Source organism: Notechis scutatus, chromosome 13, assembly GCF_049901735.1.
Source record: "Notechis scutatus isolate UNSWTSFEM ecotype Mainland chromosome 13, rNotScu1.2, whole genome shotgun sequence".
In the NCBI taxonomy this organism is placed as follows: domain Eukaryota; kingdom Metazoa; phylum Chordata; class Lepidosauria; order Squamata; family Elapidae; genus Notechis; species Notechis scutatus.
In genome coordinates, this window is record NC_142021.1 from 5,594,895 (window position 1) to 5,609,457 (window position 14,563).

Consider the following 14,563-nt stretch of genomic DNA (forward strand, 5'->3'; position numbering starts at 1 on the left):
GACTAGATGACCTACAAGGTGCCATCCAACTCTGCTAATCTAGTCCTTTGTGCATTAGGTAATTGATTGGCTGCTGTTTCCCTTCCACCGAGATCATCGGTCTCCTGCCCTCTTCCTTTTTTAAAAAAAATAAAATAAAATCGCATCCGGTGGTGGACGCAGTTGGTGCATGTCCCAGCAAGATCCTTGGGATGCCTCCGCCGCCTTTCTCACTGACAGTCACTAAAATGAGCCTGGCATGGAAAACCTCACTTCCTGAACAGGTTCCAGGTTGAACAGATTAATTGCCTTCCTGTCCTTAGCTCTGCCAGTCGTGTTTTAGTTAGTTTTCCCGTTGTCTTCCTAACTCCCCTTGGCAGAAATGTGGATTCATTGAGAAGGGTAGATGCAGCTCACCTTCCTTTGCTTAGTCTCTCAGACAGAGCAGGATAACAGCATTGGAAGGGACCTTGGAGGTCTTCTAGGGCAACCCCCCCTACTCAGGCAGGAAACTCCCTATGGGTAGTCCTCGACCACAAAGGGGGCCCCACGTGCTTAGCTTCGTGGCAGAATGGCAATGGGGACCCTCCCCCATTTGAATCCAGCCGTGGAAATAAACCTCCTCCAAGAAGTCCATGCAGGAATCTGGAACTTACATGAGAGTGCCTACTAACAGATTAACAGAGTTGGAAGGGACCTTGTAGAGGTCATCTAGTCCAACCCCGCCGCCCAGTGTTGGCGCTAACCAATTTTCCCCCTCTCCAAGAAATTCAGAGTTCTCCATTCCTTCCTCTTCTCCGGCCAATTCTGTATCTGCTGGAGAAAGGAACAGCCTGGAGCCACCACCAACCCAGCGCCAGGAGAGATTTATTTAACTTTTTTTTTTAGATTTTATTTAATATTGTCATTGCACCTTGTGCAACAACATTAAATGCCATCTTCAGTGTACATTATAAAACTATAAAAATAAAACACAAACACACATCCTTCACATTCTATACAATTGAATCGAAAAACCCTGATTCATTCTTTCTGTCCGTTCGTCCGTCCGTCCATCACAAAACCTCCAGAACCATCAAGCCTACAAACTTGAAATTTGCCACGTATCTTCCTCTTGGCTTCTAGGTGCTCACTAAGAAAGGATTTTTCAAAATGACCATCAGAGCTATTAGTATTTCCTATATTATTATTATTAACACGCTCTGATGCTAAGGAGTTCTACTCCCCCTCCCCACCTGAAAAGAAATATGTTCCGACTGCAGTTGAGCTAAGCCACGCCCAGGTTCCTTGCTGTCTCCTTGCTCACACAGCAAATACTGTTTTAGTTTCCAAACAGCCCTCAACTCTCTCACACACTGACAGGACGCTGGCCAGATGAATACTGATGGATGCTGGTAGGCAGAGGCACAATTCCCCCCCCCCTTATTTTCGTCCTCAAAAAGTAAGCCGGACCACATAGTTTCATAGGGAAGCATGGGTATCGAGCTAGTTGCACTATACAGCAGAATCCCATAGAGTTACTGCCCTGGGATAGAAGCTGTTTTCAGCCTATTTCTACTTGTTTTTATTATCCTGTACCGTCTGCCAGATGGTAATAGTTCAAAAAAAGGGTTCCCAGGATGAGATGGATCTTTGCGGATGTTTTCAACTTTCTTAAGGCAGCGGGAGCCATAAAGCTCTTCCAAAGAAGGGAGAGGGCAACCCAGGATCCTCTGAGGGGCAATGACCTTCACCCTCTGGAGTGACATCCTATCTGCCACGGTGCAATTGGCAAACCCTACAGAGGTGCATAGGAGACGGGCCGGTTGGGAAGATCTTGGGAAAGAACTCGAAATGCACGTCTCTCTTTTCCTTGGGCATCGGCGCCTGGAAACCCTCGCGCACTCTCTCTGCTAACGAAGCCACAAAGCCTCAGCCAAGGCTGGGGGAAATGTGAAGGCAGGCTCATTAGCCTACGTGGCGCCAGCGGGCAGCGAGCCAGGCCCCGTGTGTGCGCGCCGTCAGGGATGGGGCTTGGAAGCCTTTCTGCCGGAGCCCAGGAACAACGTTCGCCGAGCTTCTCCTTCCTTCCCTTCGGAGCCGGAGGAAGAGGGACGGGGGCTTTGTTGACTCCATCTGTGGATGCTCTGACAAGCGGGAGGCACGGTGTTGGGAGAGGCCCAGCCCATCCGCGCGCCCTTCCTCCTTCCAACCTGTCAGATGGTTCCCGCACGGCTGGAGACTTTTGTCGTCCCCTTTTTTTGTTTTTTGTTTTTGTGCTCTAATTGTCGGAATAGAGTTATTTGCCCGGCTCCCGTAGAGCGGTTTCATTAAAGGAGGCTAAAGGGAGGGCTTATTTTTGGATGAACAATGGAAGTCCTGGCACTGCGACTGCTCGGCTTGGTGGGCTGCAGTTCAGAAGTTTTCTTTCTTTCTTTCTTTCTTTCTTTCTTTCTTTCTTTCTTTCTTTCTTTCTTTCTTTCTTTCTTTCTTTCTTTCTTTCTTTCTTTCTTTTTTCTCCTTCTTTCTTTTCTTTCTTTCTTTTCTTTCTTTTCTTTCTTTTTCTTCCTCTTCTTCCTCCTCCTTTCCTTTCTTCCTCTTCTCCCCCTCCTTTTCTTCTTCTTCCTCTTCCTCCTCCTTTCCCCCTTCCTCCTCCTCCTCCTCTTCCTCTCCTCCTCCTTTTCCTCTTCCTTTTCATCCTCTTCCTCTTCTCATCCTCTTCCCTCTCCTCCTTCCCCCTCCCCTCCCCCTTCTCCTCCTCCCAGACAAAACCAAGTTATGGCCTAAGCCTTAATGTCTTGCTTAAATCAAGGTAAAGCAAGCCAACATATTTCAGGTGTTATGGATTGCACCTTCTACCATTCCTCATCATTGGCCCTTCTGCCTGAAACTGGTGGACGTTGAGGATCAAACATCTGCAGCACATCACTTTGGCTGATGTTGTTGGGCCATTTGTGTTTGGTGAAAGTATAGAAAACATATTCAGGGTGGGTGGCAGTTTCTCTGGTTCCTTTCTTTCTTTCTTTCTTTCTTTCTTTCTTTCTTTCTTTCTTTCTTTCTTTCTTTCTTTCTTTCTTTCTTTCTTTCTTTCTTCTTTCTTCCTTCCTTCCTTCCTTCCTTCCTTCCTTCCTTCCTTCCTTCCTTCCTTCCTTTTCCTTCCTTCTTTTCCTTCCTTCCTTCCTTCCTTCTTTCTTCTTTCTTTCCTCTTTCTACTTCTTTTTCTTCCTTCCTTCCTTCTTTCTTCTTTCTTCTTTCTTTCCTCTTTCTACTTCCTTCCTTCCTTCCTTCCTTCCTTCCTTCCTTCCTTCCTTCCTTCCTTCCTTCCTTCTTTCTTTCTTTCTTTCTTCTTTCTTTCTTTCTTTCTTTCTTTCTTTCTTTCTTTCTTTCTTTCTTTCTTTCTTTCTTCCTTCCTTCCTTCCTTCCTTCCTTCCTTTCTTTCTTTCTTTTTCTTTCTTTCCTCTTTATACTTTCCTCTTTTCTTCTTTCCTTCTTTCCTTCCTTCCTCCCTCCCTCCCTTTCTTTCTCCCCCTCACCACAAGTCTTGCTGGGCTGGGTGTTGTTTTTTTTTGTAAAAGTTTTTTATTTTTATTTTTTAGACATCTCTTCACGTGGGCAACATGATTCCAGATTACAACATTTATACATAGTCATAATTACATTTTCAACTTTCTCATTTAATATCACATCATTTTATTATCCACTCTACTAATCTTTAAATAAGTTTCCATTTCACATTTCAATTCATTAATTCAGTTTCAAAATCATTTCATCCTTGCATATACTTCCAATTCTTTATCCCCTATTATTTCCATTTTCAGCTTGCCACCTATTTTATTTTACATTGTACATTGTTATCTTCATTAACTTTCTCAAGACCAACACATAGTAAAAAATAGAAAAAAATAAAGTTAATATATTTAGGATCCACATGGTATATCCCTCACTCTACAATATATCTTATATTTATTCAAAAAAACATTCATATAACCCTTTCCTATTTTTTCTGGGCTGGGTGTTAAGAATCCAACACACCCCATCTCGAGTAGATTGGCCTCCAAGTTGCCTCCAGAGGGTAATTTACCAAGACACTTTCCATCAATCCTCGTGCAAGGTTCGGCTCCCGACGGGATCGCATGAACTCATACATTGATTTCTCATTTTGATAAAGCCGACGCGATAATCCCAGCAGAAGCCGTTGATTGGCTTTTCCTAACACCCCGATCCTGGGGCTTGGCAGGGCCCAAGAGGTTTCAAAAGGCTTCGCTTCTGACTATCTGCCCTCCCATTTTAATGTTACGCAGTTAAGAGGCGGCTGCCGGCTGTAGAAGGGAATTAGACCTACTCCCAGGTGGATGTGGGCCTTTGCTGATCCTGCCTTGGGAGATGTAAATGGAGCTGCCAGATCCAGATCCAGTCTACCTTCGTTGCCATGGAACAGCTCCAAGAGAGCCTTGCTTGCCAGAAAATACCTTGCTGGCTCGTAAGAAGGAGAACAACTAGATCCCACAGCTTATCAGTCTGTTCTTTTTATTTGATGAGGGCATTTAACCCTTTAGGTCTGTGATGACCCAAGGTGGGATACAAAATGAACACAGTCACAAAAAGCAGGTGAAGCCCCTTTTATTCCTTCACTTTGCTCCCAAGCTCCAAATATCCTTGACTGGAGACAAAAAACTCTCAGACAAGTAGTTACAAGAAGGAGGAAATGCCGTTTAAATTATAAAGAGTAAAAAAACAATACGAACCAGGCAAGATAAGGGCTTGAAAACATCCACAGATAATAGAACACACACTGGGAAGGACGCCGAACTCAGAGAGGAACGATAAACTAGAGCTATTCCCACGCTTTGTTTCCAGCACTCGCCCGTACGCAGGTCCGTCCTCTTATCCAGTTGTCACAGCTGCAGCCCGTGAAGGGGATCAAGGCCCTTTCCTCCCCCAGAGACCATGTCATTCACATTTCTCCCTTATCCTTTCCTCCCTGCGTGCCCTAGGATGGAGAGGGGATGGGCCTGGGTCCTCCTCTGACTGCCCAGCCGGCCTCTGCCCTTCCCCAGCCTCCTCCACAACCTCCAGAGCCACACTTCCACTCCCTGTCTGCTCTTCCTCCTCTCCCTCAGAGTCAGTCTCCACCAGGGCCATGACAAGGTTTTTCTATATGCAGGTAAGTCCTCGAGTTACGACCGCAGCTGAGCCCAAAATTTCCGTTGCTAAGGGAAGCAGTGAATGCTGCCCCATTTTATCTGTGATAATGATCAACCATTCAGGTATTCAGACAACTGGAGACAGGTGAACAATATATAAGAGCTTTCTTATGAAGCTTTTGCAAAAGGGAATTCTGCTCATGGGCAGAAGACATGGTTCCCAGGAAGGCTGGGGTTTATATACAGGTTCAAATATACAGTCTCTGCCCCTTTTCGGGTTCACAATCTGTCCAGCTACGTATCCAGCTATGCAACACCCCTATTATTGTAGCATACCATCTGTTTACTCGCCCTGTTTACCTGTTTCCATTTCCAGTAATCGCCATCATTAACATGACCCTGGACAGTGTGACCTGCCAAATATATAACCGTTATACAAAACCATAGAGAATTCTCACATAATATTCCAGTAAATTATCTTAAGTTAAGACAGAGGTTAAAAATGGCCTTATCATTGCTTTATATTTTCACAGGTATCATTTTATATATCACAAGTTTCCTTGCCACAAGCTGTGGAGTGGATTGCTGCCATTTGGTAAGCGAGTCACAAGGCTGTTAAGCGAATCTGGTTTCCCCCGTCGACTTGGCTCGTCAGGCGGTCGCAAAAGGGGATCACGTGACCTCTGGCACACTGTGGTCATCATAAATATGAGTCAGTTGCCTAAGTGTGGCGAGAAAAGTCATAAAACGGGGGTCAAACTCACCAAAATTCTCACTTAGTGACCTAAACTTTAGGCTCAATTGTGTCGTAAGTCCAGGACCACCCGTATCCAGTGGCAACCTGCATTCTCTTGTTTGAGGCAAAGAAACCGAAAGCCAGAACACCAGGCGTTGTTTCCTCTTTAGGGACTAGTGGATTGTCTTCCTATTTAAGCATGCAGGACGGGGCAGGTGTAATCCTCCCTCCCGCCCACTTCAACATTTACAGTCCCTTCTCTTGCTTTGCAGGGTAATGGTGTATGACCTCCGCAGGAGCGAGCCTGTGTCCTCATTTCACGGCCATCAGTTGGGGGTCTCGGGGGTGCAGATGGACGACTGGAAGGTGGTCAGCGGAGGCGAGGAAGGGCTGGTCTGCGTGTGGGACCAGCGCATGGGTAGCAAGCTCTGGGAAATGCATGCCAGGTGAGACCCTGCCTGCTTAAACTGATTGGCAGAGCTGGAAGGGACCTTGGAGGTCATCTAGTCCAACTCCCTGCCCAAGCATGAGCCCCTTAACACGATTTCTGACAAAAATGGCAGTCCAGTCTCTTCTTGAAAGCCTCCAGGGATGAAGCTCCCACAACTTCTGAAGGCAACTTCTGTTCCACGGGTTGATTGTTCTCCCTGTCAGAAAATTCCTCCTTATTTCCTGGTTGAATCTCTCCTTCCCAGGCAGTCTTCCAGCAAGCAAAGCCAGTGGGAGAAGTTGGATTAGTTGAACGGCCACAGGATCCGCTTAGCAACCAAGGCAAAAACTCATGAGATTGAGGGTGACTCAGTTAACAACTGCGTCACTCAGGGATGAAAGTTCTGTTCCCAGTTGTGGTCGTAAGTTGAAGACTCCCTGTACTTCTGTAAGATGCAGCTGGAGCAAGGAAGAAATGCAATAGAAGAAATTTCCCTTCCTTCCCCTTCCTCCTCCTCCTCCTCTTCCTCCTTCTTCCACTTACCCTTCACTTTCCTCCTCCTCCCCCTCCTCCTCCTTCCTTCTTCCTTCACCTCCTCCTCTTCCTCCTCTTCCTCTTCCTCCTTCTTCCACTTACCCTTCACTTTCCCCCTCCCCTCCCCTCCTCCTCCTCCCTTTTTCTTCCTCTTCCTCCTCCCTTCCTTCTTCCTTCTCCTCTTCCTCCTCCTCCTCCTCTTCCTCCTTCTTCCACTTACCCTTCACTTTCCTCTTCCCCTCCCCTCCTCCTCCTTCCTTCTTCTTCCTCCTCTTCCTCCTCCTTCCTTCCTTCTTCCTTCTCCTCCTCTTCTTCCTCCTTCCTTCTTCTTCCTTCTCCTCCTCCTCTTCCTCCTCCTTCCTTCTTCTTCCTTCTCCTCCTCTTCCTCCTCCTTCCTTCTTCTTCCTTCTCCTCCTCCTCTTCCTCCTCCTTCTTCTCCTCTTCCTCCTCCCTTCTTCCTTCTTCTTCCTTCTCCTCCTCTTCCTCCTCCTTCCTTCCTTCTTCCTCCTCTTCCTCCTCTTCCTCCTCCTTCTTCCTTCTCCTCCTCTTCCTCCTCCCTTCTTCCTTCTTCTTCCTTCTCCTCCTCTCTTATTCCATTTCTTCCTGTTGCAGCTGCATTTCAGAAAGCTTCCACTTGAGGGCGCTCAAAACTATTTTTCTCCTTTCAGAAACGTGAGTTTTCTGCTGTCTCCTCTCTCTATTTTCTTGCCCGACTTTACAAAGCCAGCCAGCCAGTCTCGTGTTCGCTTCGAGAGGCATTTCTAGCAAACTGTATTTTCCCCCACGGGTCAGCCTTACTTAGGCAGAATGGGACATCCTCCAGGCCCTGGGGGAGAAGTTCAAAAAGAAAAAGAAAAATCAGAGGGGCGTTGAGGTTTTCATACATACAAGTCATCCTCAACTTACAACCACAACTGAGCCCAACATTTCTGTTGCTAAGCGAGGCAGTTGCTAAGCAGTTTCTCTCCATTTTAGGACATTTCTTGGCACCATTGTTGAATCAATCACTGTGGTGGTGAAGTTAACAACCATCAGGGATGGGGATAATTAACCAGTGGAACAGAAGTTGCCTTCAGAAATCATTGGTGTTTCATCATTGGAGGTTTTTAAGAAGACAGTGGACAGTCACTTGTCTGAAAGGGTAAATGGTTTCCTGCTTGAACGGGATTGGGCTAGAAGACCTCCAAGGTCCCTTCCAGCTTCTATTCTATTTCTATTCTTATTCCTATATTCTATTCTAATTCTATTCTACTGTCACTTTTTCCCCAGGCACCCAGTTCGCCACCTCCGGTTCAACTCCCACAGTCTCATCACGGCCAACATCCCCAATGAAAAAACTCCCCGAGGTGCCAGCATCACGGACGATGATTTGACCGCTCACCGAAGGTGAGAACTGACCACTCCCAGTGGTACTTTGATCTAAACCGGCAGGAGGCGCCCTGTGACATCACTCTCTCAGTGTCGTTAGACTACAATCCCCAGCAGTCTCGGCTAGGCAATGTTACATGATGGGAGAAGGGTGGCAAGAGGTTCCAGCACCCATTATTATGGGTTGAGCTGGCTAAGGGTGATGGGAATTATAGTTCCGTTGCTATTGGCCTCCCCTCCTCTTGGAATACAGAGCAATTTAGCTACCCAAATCTTGTTTCAAATCTTCTCTTCTTCCCTCCCCTTCCCATTCCTTTCACTCTACTCTTCTTTACTCTGTCCGTCCGTCTCGTCTGTCCATCTGTCTCCGTCTGTCTGTCTGTGTCCGTCCATCCGTCGTCCGTCGTCCGTCGCTGTCCATCTGTCTTTCTGTCCGTCGTCTGTCCATCCGTCTGTCCATCTGTCTGTATGTCTGTCCATCTCTGTCCATCCGCCCTCCGTCTGTCCATCTGTCTGTCCGTCCGTCTGTCCATCTTCTGTCTGTCCGTCCATCTGTCCATCTGTCCATCTGTCGTCGTCCGTCCATCTGTCCGTCCTCTGTCCATCTGTCTTTCCGTCCGTCTGTCCGTCTCTCTCCGTCTGTCCATCCGCTTGTCCATCTGTCTGTATGTTCGTCCATCCGTCTGTCCATCCGTCCTCCGCTGTCCATCCGTCCGCTCGTCAATCTGTTGTACGTCCGCTGTCGTTCGTCGATCCGTCCGTCGTGTCGTCCGCCATCTGTCTGTCTGTACATCCGCGTCCGTCCGCTGTCCATCTGTCTGTCCATCTGTCGTCCGTCCGTCTGTCCATCGTCCGCCGTCTGTCCATCTGTCCCTGCCCGTCCGTCCATCTGTCTGTCCGTCCGTCCATCTGTCCGTCCGTCTGTCCATCTGTCTTTCTGTCCGTCTGTCCGTCTCTCCGTCCGTCTGTCCATCCGTTTGTCCATCTGTTCGTATGTCTGTCCGTCGTCTGTCCATCCGTCCCTCCGTCCTGTCCATCCGTCCGTCTGTCAATCTGTCTGTACGCCCGCCATCTGTCCGTCTGTCGTCTGTCGATCCGCCATCCATCTGTCTGTCGATCCGTCCGTCCATCTGTCTGTCGATCCGTCCGTCCATCTGTCTGTCCGTCCCTCTGTCTGTCCGTCCCTCTTGTCCGTCTCAGTTGTCCGTCTGTCCTCCGTCTGTCCATCCGTCCCTCCGTCTGTCCGTCAGACGGACGGATGGACAGACAGACGGATGGATAGATGGACGATGGATAGACGGACGGACAGACGGACGGATGGACAGACGGACGGATGGACAGACAGACATAAATGCAATATCAGGGGTTTTCGATTCAATTGTATAGAATGTGAAGGATGTGTGTTTGTGTTTTATTTTTATAGTTTTATAATGTACACTGAAGATGGCATTTAATGTTGTTGCACGAGGTGCAATGACAATATTAAATAAAATCTTTAAAAAAAGTTAAATAAATCTCTCCTGTCTACTCTACTCTATTCTACTCTACTCCTGTTCTCTTCTGTAATCTCTTCTCCACTCCCCTCTTCCCTCTCTTCTCTATCTCTCATCACCTTCTCCCTTCCTACCTGTTTCCTCATATTCTGAGCAGACTCCCAAGAAGCTGGATACCAGAGAGTTGACATATCTAGAGTGGTGTTTCTCAGCCTTGGCTTCTGGGGATAGAAGTCCAGACATCTGAAAGCGGCCAAGATCAAGAAACACCCCTCTAAAAATAGAACAACCAAGGATCACCAAGAGTGCTCCTTCAAGCCCATCGGCCAGCTCTGAATTGGTGTGCTTGCATTTTAATATCTCCTTGGCCCTAGAGAGGATCCAGAAACAACGTGCTTCAATCTTGGCCACTTTTAAGGTGTGCGGACTTCAACTCCCAGAATCCCCCAGCCAGCATGAAACTGAAGTGCCCACATCTTAATGTTGCCAAGGTTTTTTTTTCCCCAAAAGCTTTTTATTTTATTTTGACAACAAACATTAACAAATACAAACATAAAACATCAAATAAAACCATCTTCCCATTGTCGGTTGGTAGATATCTTTTGTGCACAATATCAACAGTCTTTCCCTTCAAGATGCATTACTAAATATTTATATTATATAAATCAACTATACATATTATAACTTCTTATTAGACTTTGTTTATAAATTCATACCATCCTTTTCGAGCAGATCTCAACTTTACAAAACCTAATTCATAATATCATTTCGTTTCATTGAAATCAATTATAGCATATCATTACATTGTCATATCATTACTGTAATATTGTAAATATTATATTTTATTTTTTAATGTTGCCAAGGTTGAAGCACATGGTTTCTGGTTCCTCTCTAGGGCCGAGGAGGTATTAAAATGCAAGACACATCAATTCAAAGTTGGCCCATGGGCTTGAAGAAGCACTCTTGATGGTCCTTCGTTATCAGTCTACTTTACTGTCATTGCACCTCGTACAACAAAATCAAATACCATCTTCAGTGTACATCATGACTATGAAAATAAAACACAAACACACATCACATTCTAGACAATTGAACTGAAAACCCCTGATATTGCATTAATATTGCACTATACAGTAGAATTCAATAGACTTACTGCCCTGGGATAGAAGCTGTTTCTCAGCCTATTTGTCCTTGTTTTTATTATTATCCTGTACCGTCTGCCAGATGGTAATAGTTCAAAAAAAGGGTTTCCAGGACGAGATGGATCTTTGAGGATGTTTTGAACTTTCTTAAGGCAGCGGGAGCTCTAAAGCTCTTCCAAAGAGGGAGATTCTACTTTTATTCTACTTTTAGACTGGTGTTACTCGGCCTTGGCCACTTTAAGATGTGTGGGCTTTGAACTGCTAGGAACCAGGTGGGTTGAAAAGCATTCTGGTTATTTTATTTTCCCTTCTCTCTCATTGCTTCTCGTAGGCATCGAGGTATCATCTACTCCTACGAGTTCTCCGTGGACCAACTGGTGGCAGAGAGCGTCCTTCCTATCTGCCGTTCCTCATACAACGAAACGACGGGCTACAACTACAATATTGGCCTTGTGGTCCCTTACGACAACATCTAGGCAGCGCGGGAAGAAGAAGAAGGGAAGGCCAAAAGTCATGGTTGTCCCAAAGGTGCTTTTTCCAAGAGGCAGCTGGACTTTCTGGTTGTTGTTTTTTGTTGTTGCTGTTTTCTCAACTGAGCAGCTTTTTGGATGAGAAGCGAAACGTCTTCAAGGGAAAGAAAAGCCCAGTGGCCTCTTGGAAAAGCACCTTTGGGCAAAGACCAACTAAGCTGGACTCTGGAGAAGGGGAACCCCCCAAGGATGGAGGTCTTGGGAGGGGACTCGGGCTGCCAAGCAGGCAGCATCAGAAGGGGGACGCGTGGAGTCTCCCCAAAGCTCTAATAACAGCACTGTAGGAACGAAGAGATGGTGGCCCACAGGAACCATGATAGATAGGCAAGAACCAGGAAGTAATAACAAAGGCTGTAGCCCCAAAATCAGGAGATAGTAACAATGGACAGTAGCCCAAGAATCAGGTGGTAATAACAAAGGCTGTAGCCCAAGAATCAGGTGGTAATAATAAGGGCGATAGCTCAAGAGCCAGGAGGTGGTAATAAAGTCTGTTCCCCACACGTACAAAGACCACACTGGGGGCAGGGGGTGTCCATTCCTTGCACCTGTTTCAGCGCTGCTTTTCTGGAGCAGGCACCCACGCTACCTGCAACATCTGGAGAACTTCCTGCAACATCTGGAGAAGAAGGGACTTCGGGAATGCTTGTTTTTTTTTTTTTGTAAATAAAATCTCTTTATTAAGCGATGGTCTCAGGACGAGGGGAGGGGTAGGTGTGCTTGAAAAACGGCTGTCTTATTGTCAGTGGTTGCTTTGGAAACCTCCAAATTGGGAGAAGATCCAGAGAACGTCCTGCTACATGTTTCACCACAGGTAAGTCGAGCACTTACCCAAAGGAACCTTTTCCAGAATAGGAAGATGGTTTTGGTGTGCTGGAGGTGACTGATGCCCCCATGAAGACACTTCCTTTTTCTAGGAACTTCCTTCTCAAAAACTCTTTAACGCAGAGTAATTCTGGGAGTTGAAAGCCGCGCGTCTTAATTGGCAAGTTTGAAAAAGACTGCTCTAAGGGTTACCAGCTCTGGGCTGTAGAAACATGGTAGGCCACTAGAGGGCCCAAAAAATAAAGTTTAGCTGCCCTCTAGTGGCTTTCTTCTTCCTTTGCAGCCCAGAACTTGTAACTTTAGTATGTGGTATACACACCTTAATATATGGTAATATGTAGAAGTATAAACATATTGCCATATATTAGGGAATATACCTCTTATTACTGTATGTGTCTGTGTACATTAACACACATACATACAGTCACCTAAGCTAAGATCTATTGGGGATTTCCTAAGGAGATGTTAGCCTATATCACTGTGTCTTAATACAGGCACATAGAGTAATATAGGCTGAGATCTATTAGGAAGAAGGCCCTGACACACCTTTGCCTATGTGGCTGTATGTATCTTGTGATAATGTACACAGACACACACACAGTAATAGGGGTGTTGTCTTAACCTATGGCAATGGCCCAGACACTCCTTGACTTGACTATAATTGAATGTGTGTGCGTGGGGTAGGTGCTTATGTTTTGGGGTGGTTTTTTTGTTTGTTTGCTGTCTCGCTTCTCATCCAAGAAGCTTCTTCAGTTCTGACAGAATGGTGGGGGATGGAAGGATTTATATTCTTCGCACTCATCTGGTCATTGGCGCTCCAAAGATTGGCCGTTAGCTCTCTTGAGAGTCATCGAAGCCACTTGGGGGTTTTATCTGTACTCTCGGGGTCACCTAAATCGGGGTGCAGAGGTCTGTGCTGGAGATGGGTGGCATCGTAACCCTTTCTGTTGAAAGAGCTGTTGGTTTTAACACAGATGACCTCTTTGGGGCCCCCCTTTCTGTCCAGAATGTGGACGTTGCTGTCTTGAGAAGAGCAACCTTCGTCTTTCCAACTCGGCGGGGCTGCTGTCCCAAAAGGTGCTTTTTTTTCAAGAGGCACCTGGGCTTCCTTTGTTGAAGAGGTTTCGCTTTTCATCCAAGAAGCTTCTTCAGCTGAAGTGATGAACTAAAGAAGCATCTTGGAGGAGAAGTGAAACGTCTTCAAAGAAAAACCAGAAAGTCCAGTTGCCCCTTGAGGGGGGAAAAAAAAAAAGCATATTTGGGACAACTGTGACCTGGAGGACTGAGAATCTCCATAGACAGATGGACTGCTAAATCTTGGCCTGATGGGTTTGTTTTGCTGTGTTGTGCCATGTGTTTGTGAATAAAACCACAAACGCATGGCACGACATAGGAGAACAAACGCATCAGGATAAGATTCAACACTGAAGTAAACAGAAAATTCACATTGTCTTTACATTTTATTCTCACCATCCACTGGAGCAAAAACATGGGACTCATTGGCCACTTTAAGTCTGGGGGGCTTCAACTCCCAGAATTCCCAGAGTTAAAGCCCCCCCCAGGCTTAAAGTGACCATAGTTGGAGACCCCTGCTCTACCCTACAAGGCTGAAGGTTTACCAAAGAGGGAAAAGAACTAAAACACATCAAAGGCCCTCAGAACCTGTGGCTATCCCAATTGGGCCTTCATTAAACCCAGATAAAGATCCAGTAGGACCTTTGTCCTCCACAAGAGACAAAGAAGAGAACAGCACACGAAGCAATGTCCATATGTTGCAGGAATACCAATTTTATGCGGGAGAAAACCCAAATAACCAAAGATACACACACACACACAAAAGAAAAAAAAGTGTTTGGCCCAATATATGTTTGTGTGTGTGTGTGTGTGTGTGTATATATATACACACACACACACACATGGTGGAGCTCTCGCCTCACAATGAGGAGGCTGTGACTTCAATCCTAGGTAGAGGCTAATATTTGGAATAGACTTGTGCTCGAGCAGGGGGTTGGACTAGATGACCTCCAAGGTCCCTTCCAACTCTTGTTATTCTATGAGAGAGATATATATGCATATATGACGGTTGCAATGTCCTGGAATTACGTGATCGTGTTTTCTGACCCGAGAAGCAAAGTCAATGGGGAAGCCAGGTTCAATTAAGAACCACGTTACTAACTCAACAACAACTGCAGGGATTCACTTAAGAAAGAGCTGTAACTTGGGCCAAACTCGCTTGTAACCAAATGCCTCACTGACGAACAATTGGATTCCCTTGTGGTCGTTAAGTCAAGGACTACCTGTAATATATATACCCATTTGCCCCCAAAAGCTGACTTACCGTGGGCAGAGATAGCACCCCCTTCTGACTTGGAATAAAGGGTCCTGTTAGTGTTTGGGGGGCTGATC

At 46.2% G+C, this 14,563-nt stretch overlaps 1 protein-coding gene across 3 annotated transcripts in view; it reads left to right on the plus strand.

Moving 5' to 3' along the window:
- FBXW8 (F-box and WD repeat domain containing 8) overlaps positions 1-12,013 on the plus strand; it is a 59,730-nt gene extending 47,717 nt beyond the window's left edge. The window contains exons 9-12 of one of the 3 annotated variants that reach the window (XR_015745266.1): positions 6,111-6,284; positions 8,072-8,188; positions 11,137-11,739; positions 11,774-12,013. Coding sequence is in view for 2 of the 3 variants with exons in the window: in XM_087942800.1 (XP_087798926.1) it covers positions 6,111-6,284; positions 8,072-8,188; positions 11,137-11,281 (436 nt within the window). In the remaining variant the exon portion in view is untranslated. Of the gene's footprint in view, positions 1-6,110; positions 6,285-8,071; positions 8,189-11,136 lie in introns of all 3 variants that reach the window. The other 2 variants (XM_087942800.1, XM_087942801.1) reach the window with 2 other exon arrangements.
- Positions 12,014-14,563: the final 2,550 nt, after the last annotated feature.